Source organism: Harpegnathos saltator, unplaced genomic scaffold, assembly GCF_003227715.2.
Source record: "Harpegnathos saltator strain DR-91 unplaced genomic scaffold, Hsal_v8.6 scaffold51, whole genome shotgun sequence".
Lineage (NCBI taxonomy): Eukaryota > Metazoa > Arthropoda > Insecta > Hymenoptera > Formicidae > Harpegnathos > Harpegnathos saltator.
In genome coordinates this window covers 490,210-508,166 of record NW_020230327.1, presented here as the reverse complement: position 1 = coordinate 508,166, position 17,957 = coordinate 490,210, and the positions used below count along the sequence as shown (strand labels likewise).

Here is a 17,957-nt window from a genome sequence, read left to right as displayed (position 1 = left end):
TTTACGTCAGCCCTACAAATAGCCCATCAAACTTGAGAGATCAGCGGAATCTTAAAGTGTAACATTATACAATTGTCCTAATCTAGTGCTGCGAATGATTACACAGGCCGACATTTTTAAAACCCTGAGACAAGACTGTACTTTCCCGAAGGTTTTCGGTCCGCTGAATCCGAATCCGGCAGCGGAATTGCTCCATCACATCAGGTTTTCGAGATATTCTAATCTGAAAGTGCAAAAAACATAGTTTTTCGCTATATTCGGGGTTATATTACAACGTGAATTAATTTTTTTCTACAAAACTCGTTACAGTATCTGAAAGTACTACTCTTCGCCTTCAAAATGCATTTTGAATTTTTCATATATCTTATTTCTTCTCGGAGATATCGTCCGTTGAAATTTTTTAGTTTGGCGTTTTCGTTACTACCTTACAAAAAAAAAAAGAAGTTAATCCGGCAGGTGAAAGTTGTGTAATTATATGTTTTTTGGGACGCTGAATCCGAATTCGTTGTCGGTTCAACCCCATGACCATCAGGTCATGGTTTGTCCCTAACCTCAAAAAAGATTTTCGAATTCGCCTTTTTTTGATCAATTAGGCAGACAACAGTTATGTATTCTCATGTTTGAACCGACCGACCGAGGTTGAACCGACAACGAATTCAGCGTCCGAAAAAACATATAATTACACAACTTTCACCTGCCGGATTAACTTCTTTTTTTTTGTAAGGTAGTAACGAAAACGCCAAACTAAAAAATTTCAACGGACGATATCTCCGAGAAGAAATAAGATACATGAAAAATTCAAAATGCATTTTGAGTATAATTATACTTGTTGCCACTTTTGCATATTGAGATCGGAGGGAACATTCACGCGAGACAAATCTGATTTGGAATAATAATCTAAATAATAAATAAATTATCATTCGATAAAATTGATTCGATGATAAAATACAGTCGATACCGCAATCGCAGCGTGCGACACGCGTGCGACCCGTCCTCAACGTCGAAGTGGATAAACGGCGACGAGCATGCGAGACGGCGCAAACGTAGTCCCCTACCGAAGGGAAGATCGATTAAGCCGACAAGCATGTAAGCGAGATTCAAAGATCGATCGTCCAGAACGGCGGTTGACAGGTAAAGAGAGAAAGAGGGGGGAAGAGACGATGAGAGGGAGGAGAGAGGGAGGAGAGAGGGAGGAGAGAGAGAGAGAGAGAGAGAGAGAGAGAGAGAGAGAGAGAGAGAGAGAGAGAAAGAGAGAATCGTTCTGTTTCTTTCACTCGTGTGCATACATCCGGCGCGATAAGCGTTTTCCGGAGAACGAAAAGCCCGGTGGATTTTCCTGTCGCATCTCGACACGACAAGAGGGAGCACCGATGCGACGCGACGCGACGCGACGCGACGCGACGCGACGCTCCTACGACGAGAGGAGCACCCTTATCCCGAGAATACGCGTTACAGTGGCGTCTCAGCCGTCCGTCATCTCTCTCCTCGAATCGAGTATCCAAGCACTCGTCGATAAATCGCATCTGCAGCCGTCACCGGTGAGGTGAGCCGCCAGCGTCGCGCATGCACAAGGGAGCGAGCGAGCGAGGTGAATATTTATCGAACTCGGCCGCGAAATGTACAAATGCACTTCTCTCCCCCGCGTTTGGAGGGCGCCAATGCCCGCGATACGCCCGCGGTATTCCCGTTCGCAGGCTGTAAAGGGGAACAAATTGCGCCTCGTAAAAATACCGATGCGCCGATAACGTGTGTTTTCGTACTCTGTACCGTTGCGCGATAGCGTCCGCTTTTCAGCCACACGGCGATATTGCTCTGGTCCAGGAGGATGTTACGTCAATCGGACGAGGTTGAGCGGATAAATTAAATCGTGTAGGTTTTAATTTAATCGCGCGCTGTGCACTACGTTTGCCCGGCCAACACTCGCGTACAATTCGATGGAGATGTAGACGCAACAAGGAGTATTATTACATCGATCATCATCGCAACTCTATTTTCTTCTTCAAATCTCTTTTTATGTTTATCACTTCTAATGGAAATGAATTGAACTCGACATTGTAAACAACGATAAGACGGCGGGATATATTTGTCACTTTGTATTCGAGCGATTCATACATGACATTATCTACTTAACGACCTACCTGCGTAAAAAAATTTGATAAATTGTTAGGTACATATAAATCAGAGTACGAAGTTAAAATCGTGTGTACAAACACACCAAATGTAACGGACACGTAAACGTACTCTTATCATGAGAGATATATCGTTGTATACCGTTTAATGTATTACATGACACTTTCACGCAGATAAACCGAAGCGGACTGGGTGACGTAGCATAAATATCAACGATATTACTCTTGTTAAGAGGAAGGTCATTAGCCCTTTTGACCTGTTACGTCCTAACCCAAAGAACCTCCTCCTCAATCCTCCGACGATCACTGTTGAACGACTTTTGTCGGAAAGCTTCCACGCGAAAAAAACGTGACTATAAAGTGATCTTTGAACGCAGGCAATGCGCCGCGAATATATCGCGTTTATACTACATGAAACGAACATTACAATCGCCTCCGACTTCCCTATCGCATTGCGCAAAATTCGTTCTCCCCTACAAAATTGTAATCGCTCTTCTGTTTACGACCTATGGACCAAGTCAGTTGCTTTCCAAGCCGGAGAAAGAACATCGGCCCCATTTATCGAAACTAAATCGCTAACAAAGAAAGAAAAGAAAACGAGCACGAACAAGTTTGACACGAGAGAAGATTTACCGATGACCAGCTTAGATGATAATTCGCGTCACCCTACTATTTTATTTGTATCGTTTTGTCGTTTTATCGATCATTTTCAACGCAAGAATCAACGAACTTGGAGCAGAATATATAAACTCTCCATATCACTTAAAAATTTCTTAAAAATTAGCTGTGTAAAAAAATAAAAAAGAAAAAACAAGAATATACTCTTCTTAAGAAAATTGCGCGTAGATACATTCTCGATACGTCCGTTTTTTATTTTTCATACGTTTCAGATACGGCCGTGAAATAATCAGCTTTTATCCATCTCTCCTCTGCAAAGTGATCTTTATCGAGCAGCTGTGTAGTTCTCCAATTATCTCACCGCTGATTACTGCTTCATCGTTATTCATTATACGATGGTGCAGCCCGTAATTGACGGCGATTTTAAATTACTGTGTTGCCCACGTAATAATAAAGTTTCGCACGCCGCCATCGACGCCCGACTCGCGTCGAATCCGCCACCTTTGACGGCAGCGCGTTAAACGCCGCGGGTCGTTCTCGTTATACGCGTCGGAAATTAAACCTCCGGAAAGTTCACGACAAAAAGTTTTCATCCCCCCTGCCCAAACCCACCCCCAGTTTCCCTTCTCGCGCTCGTTATTAAACTCGCGAGTACGTCGTAATGCAATTCGAGGTAACTCGAAGAAAGAAATTGTTACATTTATAGAAGTATGCCAACGTATTCCCAGTGGAATAATGGAGGAAGGGAACCCGTATTAATTTATGCACGTACGTAATAACGGAAATGTATACATATAAATGAAAGAATCAATTATATTTACGGGGATAGATACAGAGTTGCTCCTGAAATGCGTTCGATAAGTTTATAAAAATATGTATTTCCCTTAATCACGAAAAATAATTATGCTTAATGTACGGGTAATTTTTTTTTTATTTAAATTAATGTACGTTCAGTCGATATTTCATTGACGATATTTGCCGTATAATTAGACATAATTCCAGAAATGTGAAGAATTGTGGATATGTCACGTTATCGTGTTATCAAGCGAGTGGATGGAACTTTTTTTATCGACGGAACGACGAACCACGAGCAACATTATAATGCATTATTTGAATAACAATGTTACGTCCGTCAATTCGAAAAATTATATTTCGGTAACGACCGATAATAAGATAACGCAAACAAACGCTGCGATCTACAAATGAGCGTTACGTGCGCGAACTGCTGATTACGCGCGCTGTGTTGGGCGCAAATTACAGAATAATTCAACGCGGAGGACTCTGGCCATAATTTGCGAACCATGAAGTCCGACAAATCAACGGGAACGAACGACAGAATAGGGTAGGAGAGAGAGAGAGAGAGAGAGAGAGAGAGAGAGAGAGAGAGAGAGAGAGAGAGAGAGAGAGAGAGAGAGAGGAAAGAGAGAGAGGTAGGAAAAAAAAAAAGAGGCCACGTTCAAATGCTGAAACGGCGCGCGTAACGAAGACTGGTTTCGCCGTGATTATTAATGACATCGACGAACAGTAGAAAACGATAAAGCGCTTAACGTCGTGTTTCTTTACGAGAACTCTTTTTTTACGAGAATCGTTATCGCATGGTTTATTAAACTGGAGAAACAAGGCACAACCGGTCCAAGTGTGAGCATGCTTTATCCCGCTTCGATATTTCTCGACACGGCGAAACTCTAAAGGAGATCACAGTCTCGCGTCTTGTCGCACTCAATAGATAAATAATCTCGGCAAGCAGCTTAAAAAGCGTCCCGTTATGTTTTAAATTCGACACGGTGTTCGATATGAGAGGGAAGATATTCTACGTTTCCGGGTCAGCAAGGTGGGTCATCTTCTGTAAGTAACACGCGGTGAGCTCCAATGAACCGTGAATTACAGGGCTCGGCTTAAAGAAACGTTGACACCAATTTGTGACGTAGCTTACATCTTTCTCGCGGTAAACATTCGCCTTGCGAGCGTTGTCGATTCTACTGAACGCAATCAAACGATATGAATATCCTCAATTTTTCGTAAATAGAATCTACGTCAAAGGTACCGATATATTCACAAACTCAATGATTAATTTGGATATATCGTTACGTGTGGCAAATTTTTTCAAATAAAATGGCAATAATATGTAGAACTTAAAAAGAAATCTCGTGCAGTAAATAAATCCGGCTTGGTGAAAATCCACTAAATCTTGTTCTTGAATTGTCAGAAATATGTGCACAAGATATATATATATAGCAGTCTAAGCGGGTCTCCAAAGATACCTCTCTCGAAATACTCCACATCTTAACGCATTTTTGTCATTAATACACGCCTTATCTCGCCTCGTTGTAGCTACCAATCTATTGAGAAACTTGTCACTTGTCTCGTCGAGAAGAAGAAAAATTGATAGAATTCATAAGACGGATCGTGTCGAGAGGTCGACGATGAACCAGATCGTTCCAACAGGATCGAGACAAGCTCCAACAACGTACGGAAGCAGAGTCGGCCGACTAGGGAATACAACCAGGAACAGTAGATGAACACACGGAATCCCATCGACGACATGTTCGCGGCGCGTGCTTGCGTTGGTGATAACAGCATCAGCCATCGCCAACCAATCCGCATTGGCCCCGCCGGCAGCTGCGGTGCAAAGTTCACACGGCCGCGGAGTCAACTACATCACTGGACCATCGTGACGATTAACCTCCAGTCTTCGTGAACACATCGTCCAGAACAGCGTCGACCACCCCGCGAGAACGTCTTTAGGAATAGGTTCGCGACACGACCAGGAGGTCGAGCCTCCTGCTTCGCACGCGCAGAGGCTCGCCGCCGTCTCCTGCAGATTGGCGTTTCTAGAGTGAGAAAATAGTGCTTCCAAAAGAAGAAGAAGAAGAAGAAGAAGAAGAAGAAGAAGAAGAAGAAGAAGAAGAAGAAGAAGAAGAAGAAGAAGAGAAGAAGAAGAAGAAGAAGAAGAAGAAGAAGAAGAAGAAGAAGAAGAAGAAGAAGAAGAAGAAGAAGAAGAAGAAGAAGGAATAGAAGAAGAAGAAGAAGAGGAAGCAACAAAAGACCAACGGAACTGTGACTGACCGACGTAAACCGGTTCCATGAATTGAATCTCGCCAGATATCGACTCGACGATTGAAGCAACCCGATCGAGGTTTTGCAATTTTATCAATAAACAGTAAGAAAAATTGGCTAGTATGAGCAGTTACTAAATGTTGAGCGCGATGATTTAAATCCAACAATGAAAAGATAAAATTGTTCGCAGTACTTTCCACAGTATCTTTCGCAACTGTAAGCTCAAAAAAGCCGCCGCGATAAAAAAAAAATGCAAACGAGATCACACGGTGAAAAAAAGTGATATGCACTCGTAGTAATTTAACGACAAGAGTATTTATTTAATTACAAAAATCATAACAAATCCGAAAGCGTAAGCGAACTGAAGCCGAGAGAGAAGAATGTCTCCTTTTCCTTTTGCGTTAGCCGCTCTTAAATATTCGTTGTCGAATCGTCCAGGAGACTTTTTATTGGTCACGTGGATGCTGATGTGCCAGCGCTAAAGCCAACGAGCCCTAGTATCATTTGAAACATGTTTATCGAGGATATATTGTATATATTGTTATTAGATATGTATTTACTGATCAGAGACTCACAAATAATAGCTAATAACCAAAATAATAAATAAAGTTTCGATCACTGAATCTATTCGACTGAGATCTATTTATTTTCTTTAGTTAATTCGTCATCGAATAATCTAACGATTCTAACATCAAATATTCTATCAACTCAGTCTCGACGGAGTTTGCATAACAGAAAGATTGAAATGGTCGCACTCAACATTTAGCGATAATGACGGCTCTTACTAATCAATTTCCTTTACTGGTTATTTACTTACTTCAGAATCTTTACATCGTCAATCAACAAGATTGAAACTGCTGCCGACAAAGGATCTTTCTCACAGAAAGGAAGACTACAGTCTGAGTAAAATCAAGTCTAGAAATATTATATTACGAGTATCACATTCGCGGAATCCATGCGTCAGACTGACCCGGGTGTAGTCGAGACGCTCGTCCGATGGGACTTTGGTAGCCATCAGTACCAGTTGAGGAGTACGAGTGAATGGTCAGTTGATTAACCTGAACGAGGTGGTTCGAGTCGAAGTCGCCAAGTCGAGAGAATCGAATTCGATCGTTGTCTGCGGTGTCTTATGGCCTACGCGTCTGAGAAAATGCGTCTGTTTATTGTATTCGCCGTGATATTCGGCACGAACAACGCTTTCGTCTTAAGCGCCTGGCCGGAAATTCCAAGCTTCATGACGAACATGTTGACGTCCTCTTCGCGCTCAACGACGCCCGCGCCGCCCAGCGAGAGTTACTGTCCCAGCTGCGCGCAAAATAAAATCGTGATCAATAACGACCCGCTGACCGAGCAGAGAGTGGAGTACGTGAAGCAGCAGATCCTGAAGAAGCTGAGGCTGTCGAAGCCGCCCGAGGTCTTGATGCCGCTGTCGACCTTGCCGAAGCCTCTGATAAACGGCAATGTGCTCGAACTTCGACCCGGAGCGCCGCTCGTGCCGGATAAACCGGCGGAGAGTTTCTACGGGAAAACGGATCAGGTCATCGTGTTCCCGCGCGAAGGTAAGATCTGCCACAGATCGAAATTGAGAATCGATGATGCGAGGCGACCGACTCGTGATCCACATGTCACTGCAGCTTCGAGTCAGCTGTCACCAGACCAGACCAGACAATTAAATCTTTCGGGACTACGCTCACAAACGGAATCTACTTGAATATTAAAATGAACTAAATAATAGACGTCGGTGCAGAGAAACTATCGCGATCGCGAATTCATCCGTATTGTGAAATCACAGACTGCACGATCTCGAAAATATTCTTACTTTCAGCGTACAGAGTTGCGCGCAATTAGTTACAGCGAAAATATTCAACCATGCGGAGATTGCTAATGAACGGTTATTCAGACACGTAAATAGAGAAAAGGCGAAGAACGAACAACACGTGAGGAAATACACATCATCCGTGAATATTGTACGCACACCCTTCTCATGGTACTGGTCGGCCTCTACGAGTGTTCGCGGACGCGAAACAAATTCCCTGAATATCGAGTGTTCGCGCTTTTCCGAGGGAGCGCAGATGAAGCGAATCCGCAAATGAACTATTGTGCCCGAAACGTATCCGAGCATTTGATCGATACCGAAATTTCGCACAGCTCAACTGATTATACGATATTTCTTTTTGATGATTAAGAAGACGATCTTTTCAACGATGTTTAAGAAGCTTTAAGGACGCAATAACCACTTGTATGTTGCTACAACTGTGGACTGTACTGTACGTTCTGCTATCAGCAAATATCACTAACAAAAAATTCTAAAAAGATACGTCATCCAATATCTTTCCGTTTCGTCAAGTATGTTTTCCCACACAATTGTATCATTTTAATAATTTGTTCAATAATTAATTCAAACAAGTTTAAAATTCCTCTCGAATTATCAAAGTTGACTGATTATTTCGAAAAAGCAAGGAGAGATTGAATATTCATATTTGGCACAACTTCTTTGACTCGCTTGACGCGCAATCACGGACAATTTTTCACGGACACGCGATTTCTGATAATCGAGCCAACAGTTTTGCGTTCGCACATATCCATTCCAGCGTATACGCACGAAACTGACCGTCTCGCATTGAAAGCAGTTTTTCAAGAGGCTCCTCGCTCGCTTCATTCTTTTTGCAGTGAGTTGGCCGTAGCTCTCGACAAGCCCTTCTTGGCCAGCCAGACGAGAAACACCGGCGGGGATATGAATATTGCGTAATTGCACGGCTCCCTCGAAATAAACGAGAACCGGTAACAATGACGCCGTTTCCCTCTTCGTGGCGCGACGCGTCACGGCACGGCACGGCACGGCACTTCTGCCGGGATGGGTACCGACGACCGACTGGGACCATGAATTTCAAATTTTCCGCGACGATGCAAATACGGAAGCCGCGTGAACGGCGCACGTATGAATCCCGGCGCAGCGGAAATTTAGCTCGAATTACGGCGCGAAATCACGGTTCCGACGTTTTAATCGCCCGCGTGAATCATTTTCGACGTGTTTGGCGAATTTCTTAAAATCGCGCAGGAAGAACCGCCCCATCCCGCAGCATTTCGTGCCGCATGCCCGAAACGAAATGTTACTCCAGGGGATTTTATCAAGCGCGAATAATGAGAGAATACGACGACTCGAGTGTGCGTGATGAAGAGATAAATACAGATGAATTTGCATTTTTGTCGAGTATTGCTTGTGTCAATTTGTGTGTCAACCGTGTCAAGTTGACACACAACCGTGGACACACAAATGTTTTCCCTCCGCGAACCACTGACGAGAGTTTATATAAAGGCTACGCACACAGAGACACAGAAGGAGTGAGACGAGGTGTGATGTGAGTTAAATAGATAATTAAGCAATTCATTGCTTGAATCTTTCTCCTGTGCGCCCGCTTGGAATAACAATCGCCCCCGTGATAAGGTAGCGCACATGCCACGTGCTAACGTTTTTACGCTTAAAGCCAACTCCTTCCATTCTGGGCATTTTGGCGCGTCATGCAACTTTGTTCGCAACGGAGCGATGTATAATTTACGAACGCATAACTTCTTGCGGACGATGGAATGTGCGGGAGTACGATAGTGTATAACCCCGCTCATCAGCCGCACGAATGTGCTGAATATTATTGGTCCGAATTTTCTTTCGCGCCTTTTTGCGATGTTTCTCGCGCGACTGTGCATTCGCGACTGCGAATGCGTCGACCGCATTTACCGCGCCTTTCGGATTTATACTTTTCGTAATATATAATAAAATGCACATTTAATCCTCCTGCAACGCTTCCTAATTTGCATGCAATGAATTTGAGGAACTGTTACACGTATATGTGTACGGCTCTGATGCTCTATGAAAAAAAAAAAAAGATATTACTTTAAACACACATCGCCACTTTCTATATCTTCTCGAATAAAAGGTCAAGTAAAAAATGCCATTAACTACAATTTAACGAACTTCGGTACGCAATGATGTGTCACTGCACACATATTCCGTGTGTGCCGCTTTCTGCGGCACAGCGATTGCACAAGCCGATCTGACTGTGCCCAATTCGCTTTTTATCTAATTCCGTCACGAATCTACCGCGCACATACACATATGAGCTCTCGCAATATCGGCGCGGAACATTTGGCCTCGTTAACCCGCAGCGATTTCAGCGCGAAAGCTGCAGATTACGGCGGTGCGGTCGAAGGCCAGTGAACCGGAAGTGTTCATCGCGTTGTCGAATTCCGCCGCGACGCCGGAAAGTAGTACATGTTCGAAAACGTCCTGAAGGTACGTGGTGGAATTTGTTCCGCGAATAATTCACCCCGGAAATCGGGTATGTGCTCGGTGTAAATGAAAAGCTGATGAACTGTGAGAATGTGGGAGACTAATACGAACGAATCTCCGACGCGCGGAACGTGAGGTTAACCCCGTACGGGGAGAGTGCGGGGTGAGAGGATGATCATATTTTCAGGGCGTTTATTAGAGCTGTATTACACGCCGACTATCGCGGATGAAACATTTCGCAAAAAGGGGGAAAAATTAATAACCGCTACGTTCTCACTTGGTTGAGCTATTCATTGACGCGATCTCGGTTGCGCTATATTACGTAGCGATAATTTCTGTGAATATCAACTGGAGGAAATATTTTGCTCGGCAAGCGACATTTTTCAGGCGTTGCAGAGAAAAAGTTTGATATTCCATCGTATAAAATATCGCTCGCTATTCAAAAACCCGATGAGGTCAGTGAGAACGGTCTTTCTGCTCTCATATGTATATTCACAAAGTGTGCACGCTACGGGTCATTATTTAGATCCTAAACAGTAAACAACAAACAGATAGTAAAAATGCAGCGCGAGTATGTGGATGTTACCGCTGACTCTTGGCACGCGTTGTGCAACGATATGGATGTTCACTCTGACGCCTGGCGTTGCATAATCCTGGCTATAAATCATGCGGAAGTGGCGATCAATCGGGCACGCTGATCACCCAAGAATCCGCCCGGAAATCATTTCCACGCGCTTGATAGTGTGTTGGCATCGCAGATTGCCGCGAAACAATCGACATGTACGCGTCGGCGGAGTTGGACGCGCGCGGTTTTTCACAGCGATTTTCCGAGTCGCGAATAGGGCTCGACAAGTCCGACAAGCGGACGTGAAAATTGTCAGGGAACTTTTTATAAAACATCAAAAATTTAAAAAAAAAAAAGATATATACGTATATAACAATGGCGATTTCGAATTTACATAAGCTGACTCTTTCTCACTTTCCACGAGAACTTTTGTTATTTTAATCGATGCAAAGGCAACAGCACAGCAAAAGTATTCATTTCGCTAAATTCTTTGAAATACTTTTAAATAATGCAAATAATTTCTATGTTTTACAACAATGTTTCGCGTAATTCAGGCACACAATCGTACGTTGTATAATTACTAACTAAAGTGTCTTTTACGATTAATTTTGGACAGCTGTCGGTCTTCTTTTATCATACGCGAATGACTCGATCATTGAATCTGTTTGACCTCAGCGTCACTTATCGCACGCACTCGCTCAGAGATATCCTTTTCCGCACTTTGCTACAAGAGTCGCAGCTACAAGAGCCTTTTAAAGCGCACTTTTTCCGGATAATTGTGGTTCCATTTGAGGCTTGCTTCGAGTACCGCCGTAAATTGCAGACCGATCGCGCAGCCAAAGGCGCACTCTCAAAAGTCTCGAATAACTGAGTCTCCAGTGTCGTTCGTTGGCATACTAAATTAGTTTGTAATGGGATAGCCCGCATATACGCGTTCGTCATAGCAAAAAGGCAACCGGATAGCCATATGACGCTTTCAGGCCAAATAAGGAATATTAAAATTATCAAAAGAAAGAAAATGCGAGATAGGTAATATAGTGAAGGAAAAAGATATTACAGCGCGCGTTTTATATTTTTTCATGCAAAAAAAGGAAGAAAGAAAATAGAAAAATATATCTCTCCCACATGACTTATAAAATCGAAAGATATATTCTTGTGAGGCTAAAATTTGATCAAAATAATCGTCAATAATAAAATTATTATTAAATTAAATTTGTATCGGATATCTCAATCTCAATATGTATACGTCTAACATCGTAATAAAATATTTTTCTCGCGATATATTCATAAATCGAGTATCCCAGATCTAACCGAAAATACTTTCAAACAGGTCGAAAAATTTGACAGAGATATCAATTCATCGAGTATGATCTCCTTTCCTTTCGATCCTTCGATTAAGATTACACGACATTGACGACTCTCTCTCTCTCTCTCTCTCTCTCTCTCTCGAGAGAGAGAGAGAGAGAGAGAGAGAGAGAGAGAGAGACAAGTACGATCCAACTCTGGTGATTTTATGTGTTACAGATGCTACGGCCGGTGTTACGAAATACTGCCAAAGCTCGAATCACCTAGGAAGGTTCAATGCAGCCTGTTTCACGTTTTATCTGCCGAACGAGATGCAGTTTGTCGACGTGACCTCAGCGCAGCTCTGGTTCTACAAGGAGTACGACGAGAACGACTATCTCAACCAGACCTTCGTACTATCCGAGCTCGATCACTGGGACCAAGGTGGCAGCTTCGAAAAGAACACCGTCATGGCAATCTTCGAGACCGATATTGGAGGTAGGTAAATGGCGAATGGAATCCTTCCCTCGTCTATCCGTCCGTCCGTTCGTCACGAATCCACACCGCACAGAAATCCTCCGCCGCGAAATTTCGTTACCCCACCACTGCAGGCACTTTGCGAGCTCGTTCCGCGCTAGCACATCGCAATTTCGCCCCTCGCCGAAAATTTCATACGAATGACGAAGGATAATTTTCTGATATCGCGATATCACGAGCAATTTCTAACATGCCCTAATACGGATTGCTGCGCGAGATACGATTGGGAATCGGTCGTTGAACGAAAAAAATTAAGTCAGGAAAGTGTCATCCCAAGGTTCAGGGAAAAAACTCGCTCAAAATTCGAAGAATCAAAGTGCCTAATTTGTCTCGTCGTAGTAAAAATTAATCAACTAAAGAGCAACAAATTCATCCCTAACTACATTCCCCCAATTACTCCATTTGAAAAAAGACAAATTGTTCGAAATGTCAGAACTTGTCTATTCTCCGTATCAGTATTATACTCTTGCCTAGGAACCATCAAGATCTCACGTCACCTCCGTCACTTTTCAGAGGGTTGGGTAGAAGCGAACGTAGATTTCATAGTGAAAAAGTGGGTAAATCGACGCCGATTGAAACACACCATTCAAATAGTCTGCAACACCTGCTCGGATAACCGTAACACCGTTCCGGTGTCAGTCAAGATGACCCTGAAGCCCTTCCTCGTGATCCATACAGCACCGTTGCCGCAAAGGAACAGGCCCAAGAGAAATTCAAACTGTCAGCCCGATATGAAAGAATGCTGCAGAGACGAGCTCTACATTAACTTTCAAGATATCGGCTGGAGCGACTGGATTCTACATCCGAGCGGATATCACGCGTACTTCTGCCGGGGGTCCTGTTCCTCGGCAGCATCCTTGACCTTAAGCGGCACGGGTCACAATAACATTATTATGGTGAGTGCAACATGACTTTTCGCGTTTTCACGACATCGACTGGTGATGTAGAATATTTATTCGCGTCTCTAGCGTCTTTCGCGAAGAATTTAAAAGTCAGACTTGATTTAATTTCTCGTAATTTAGCATTGAAAACTTTGTTCAACGTAAAGTTATGAAGTTTCAAACAACTTTGTATTTCTTTAATCTTTAATTTAGCGGTATCATTTATCTTTCTCCTATTATCGTCAGACTACATTACTTTACTCTTGCATCGCTTCAGAACGAAACATCCTGCGAAGTTATTAGAAACATTGATTGCTTAGCTAATCTTTATCGTTACGTTATTTCCTGTTTTTCCTATCTGTATTACTGTAGCATGATTAATGAACGTAACATTCGCATCGGACATGGTAAAAAGGTCCTTTTTGTGTCCAAATAGCCTGGCATTTTTACTTTGCGAAATAGCTCGCTATCATACATCGTATGGAACACGGATACATAACAACCGATAATCGCACCGCTAGAAGAAATTTATGTCGTCACAGTGATTTATATTCGTTCTTTCTTTGCAAAAAATGCGAATGACAGACAGGAGAGAGAGAGGGGGAAGGATGTTGACGCTCTTGGATGTATATACGTCTCTCTTTTCTTCGCTATTTCGAGAATCGTACATTTTTTCGCACTTTTACCGCCGATCGTATTGCATTACGCAAAGCACATTGCCAATATTAAACACCACTGATACGTGAAAGACTTATTGATTTGTTATCGATGACGCGTATAAGAATCCTCGGAAACCTTATCTTCTCATTGAGAATAATTGTTTTCCATTGAAGGAATAACTAATCATTACGTGCTTTAGATGATTGATTGAAATTAATTTTATCTATTGGCCTGTCACTTTTTGGCACCGAACAGAAGAATCTTCGCGACCTTTCCCATTCGCGTCACTCTAGCACAGAAAATTTTAATCCGAGAAAACGAGTGATTTATTCCATGCACTTTTACACACACACACACACACACACACATACACGTAGTCTTACGTAATCTTCCACTTCTATAAAGACTGTCCAGCGGACGAAGTAATTCCTTTTCGACTCTTATGGCCAATTTACGCTTTACTTAACGTAAAAAAATATAGTCGCCCTGCATAACCGTGTCCTTTATTACCTGCATTAATTGTTAATAAAAGTCGGGTGGCGGCACTCTTGTTATACCGCGGCACATAATGTGGGTAATATAGTTTGCAACTCGTAACGATAATGGAGCGTTAAGACTCCATTATCACGCAACGTAAAACCCCATTAACTTAGGTCTATGCTTTCTGCCATACACGAAGCGTGACGCGAGAAATATCGTTTGCATACGCGAAATGGAGATGACTTCCTTACGTTCAGCCCGGGGGCGGCTGAAAAGAACGATATTCGCTCTACCGCTCTCTCTCTCTCTCTCTCTCTCTCTCTCTCTCTCTCTCTCTCTCTCTCTCTCTCTCTCTCTCTCTCTCTCTCTCTCTCTCTCTCTTTATCCGTTCGCCCGCTATTTCTCATGGAACGTTTCACTATTAAAACACCGACCTCCGAGCACCGCACAACTCCGCGCAAATGACCAAAATTTACTTCGAAACTTATTCCAACTCTGATAAACTCACCCCCACCCCCACTCCCACTCACCGAGTCACTCCTTTCGGAACAAGAAACATACCTTTTTTATGAATGAAATTCGATGAATTTAAAAAAGAAAAAAAAAACAGAATTTTATAAAGTAATTTCCCACGCTTGGAATCGATCCGCCGCAAGATAATAACTGAGGCATAAGTTAAACAATTGCATTTGCATATCTCCACTAATCTATTTCGCTATATAATTATATCATATCACGAATATTTTTGCGCAAAATGCGAATTTCTGCGAATGTAACAAGCACGATGACATTGTTTCTGCTTACAGAAATGGTTGTCCAACAAAGGCAACGAGGTGCCGCGGAAGAACGAGATAGTGCCGTGCTGTTCGCCGACGCAACTCGCCCCGATTCAGCTACTCTACATCGACACGAACAACACGATCACACAGAAAACATTACCGAACATGGTGGTGGAGGCGTGCGGTTGCATGTGACGCCATCATGAGGACAGAGAGAGAGAGAGAGAGAGAAAGAGAGAGAGAGAGAGAGGGGGGGGGAGGAGAGAGAGAGAGAAAGAGAGGATGGGCCAGTAACCCCTGACGCGAGTACACCGGACTCTACCGAGCAAACACCCCTTACTTCATCTATCCTCGTGCCGACTTCTGCTCGCGCTTAATCACCGTGAGTCTGAATTTGCCGGGACTTGCCATATCCGTCCGTCTCGCGTGAACACCACGAGGAGAAATCGGTTGTGTGTATGAACTGAGCTGGCGATGAGAGATTACACAGCAACGATCAGAGATAGGAATATTTGTGACTGACCACAGTCGCATTACGCGAGCCCACATACTCTATCTTGCAGTGTTGTATGCAACGGTGCTCTAATGCAAAGTTACTATCGACTCCATCTTCGATTACCATCTCCGACGAAGTATTCCCGTGCTTCCTATCTTGTTCGTGAATGTCGATCGGTCGATTTGTATCTCTTTGTGAAATATTCTACGACGTATTATCTATTGCGTATCCAATTGACTCTTTTGACAACGTGTAAGATTTTGTCGAATGTGATATCTGTGAGTTGCCGATAAAAGAGCATATGTCGTGAAATTATTTGCCTTGCAATGTGTGTCTGTGTGTGTGTGTGTGTGTGTGTGTGTGTGTGTGTGTTAATATTAATTTCATATTAATTATATTAATGATCCGTTTTACGTGAATAAGAAAGTGCCGAAAGAGACATTGACACGCATTCACCTCGACAGCATAATAGAACGTAATAGAATGTAATAATAGAATGTAACACAAAAGTCGTGAGCTCCCGTAACGCGACGACGATGTGTTCCAAGCCGAAACCTCGATCTTAGGTTGAATGCTCGAGCCGTGAGATTTGATCCGGACGCTCGCGATGCCATGGGAAATTAAGGAGTACATTAAGACGAGCCAAACCGAATGGCGAGCTCGTTACGTATTTTAGCATAAGTATCGACACCCCCGCGTGCCTCTCCGCATGTTCACCAAGCCGACAGCGAGAGATCTTTCGAGCAATTTCGACAACGGCAATGAACTTTACCGCGTGCACGCACACCCCTTTCGCGTCTGACTATGTACGGCTGTATTTCACTGCGAATCTTCACCGAGAATATTCCGACGAACCGTGACGACCCCTAATCTGAGAGATCACTCTCAACAACAATGTGTGATATGATAATCGTGAGATATTAATTGATATAATTCCATAATTGATTCTACCATAGACATTAAATACCTGATAACATCGAATGAATTTTTTTATACAAGAGATTACGTCCGAGCAAAGCAGCGGCCTTCCACAGCGAAATATCCTCAAATCTTCAATCTTTCCTCTGAGTTACGAGCAACGATTAACGTCAACAACGAGTTATCGTCACGTTTAAGAATCGTCAAGAGATATATTATCTGTTGACGATTATCAAACCGGCTTAACTGAATTTAACCAGCGTGACACGCGCGCTCATAGAATTTATTTATTACTAAGTTAAGAGATTTAACGTTGTTGCGCCGTTTTCGCGGTTAGCTCGCGGGCACGACTGCAAAGCAAGTAAATAAAATGCAATAGTGATTATTCTAGAAGTAAATACGCGCAATTACGGTACGATAGTGTCGATAAGTATATTATTAAGCGACGCTAAGCCGATATACTGCGGCTGACACGTCGAGATGAACGGCGAGAAGTTTGGCTATATGTCGAAAGCTCCCGAAGCAATAAAAGGCGGTCCGATATTATCGATGTACTTGGCCCTCCATCGTACAATTTTATGGCGCGCGCGTCAAGCGCGAGATAAGTACATTCGCGAAGAATCGCTCGATTTTCCCCCGCAACGCCATTCAAGTGCACAAAAACGACGAGATGGATTTACCTCTTTGCTTCCTCTGTCGAGTCTTCGCCAGAAAATCTCTACTTTGTTACAATTTAATTAGGAGTGACCAAAGTCGTCACCGAAAATTTCTTCGCGCGACGAAAATAAATCATACCTTATCGAAGCTATGCAATATCCAACCAAGCGCCATCCACATGCGCAATTTCAACGCTCGCAAGGAACTCTTTAATGGAGATGATTTTTTCTGCGCATTACGTATTTTTATCGTGTAAGCGTCAACTAGTATCTTCAAACGTCGTAAATAAGTGGAGCTGTGAAACACTCGGGCTCACGTCGCGCATTTCTCAGCCGCGCCCGAAAACCCGGCCCGGGAGAATTCATGGCAGATGAGGGCAAAAACTGCGGACGAACTTCCGCGGCCTCGAGAGTGGATTAGCGCGTTCCTTTCAAAAAATACATTTCGCGTTTCCCCGCGTAACGCTCGATAAACCTTTCCCGAGTAAATCCATCTCGCCGGGTTTCTCCCTCGGCGCCATGTAAATATATCATTCGTGTTTTGCTGTACGGTGCCACGTCTCTGCAAATGAATTTCCTGGAGCGCTTCCTTCCTCCGTCCGGAGACAGACA

At 43.3% G+C, this 17,957-nt stretch overlaps 1 protein-coding gene across 2 annotated transcripts; it reads left to right on the top strand.

Moving 5' to 3' along the window:
* Nucleotides 1–5,725: 5,725 nt before the first annotated feature.
* daw (activin beta chain dawdle) lies at nt 5,726–17,211 on the top strand. 2 transcript variants are annotated; one of them, XM_011151614.2, is made up of 5 exons: nt 5,726–5,883; nt 6,627–7,363; nt 12,179–12,436; nt 12,989–13,371; nt 15,303–17,211. In XM_011151614.2, exons 2-5 carry the CDS (start codon nt 6,934–6,936, stop codon nt 15,468–15,470), a joined length of 1,239 nt encoding a protein of 412 aa, XP_011149916.2. In that variant the 5' UTR covers nt 5,726–5,883; nt 6,627–6,933; the 3' UTR covers nt 15,471–17,211. The 2 variants fall into 2 exon arrangements, with proteins under 2 accessions (XP_011149916.2, XP_011149915.2); XM_011151613.2 differs by having other exon boundaries at nt 5,726–5,907.
* Nucleotides 17,212–17,957: the final 746 nt, after the last annotated feature.

Excerpts from the sequence above, each read along its gene's own strand:
- daw (XM_011151614.2), top strand. The coding sequence starts at position 6,934 with ATGGCCTACGCGTCTGAGAAAATGCGTCTGTTTATTGTATTCGCCGTG. Across the intron at positions 12,437-12,988 it reads CTTCGAGACCGATATTGGAG|AGGGTTGGGTAGAAGCGAAC; the intron begins GTAGGTAAATGG and ends GTCACTTTTCAG. Across the intron at positions 13,372-15,302 it reads GTCACAATAACATTATTATG|AAATGGTTGTCCAACAAAGG; the intron begins GTGAGTGCAACA and ends TTCTGCTTACAG.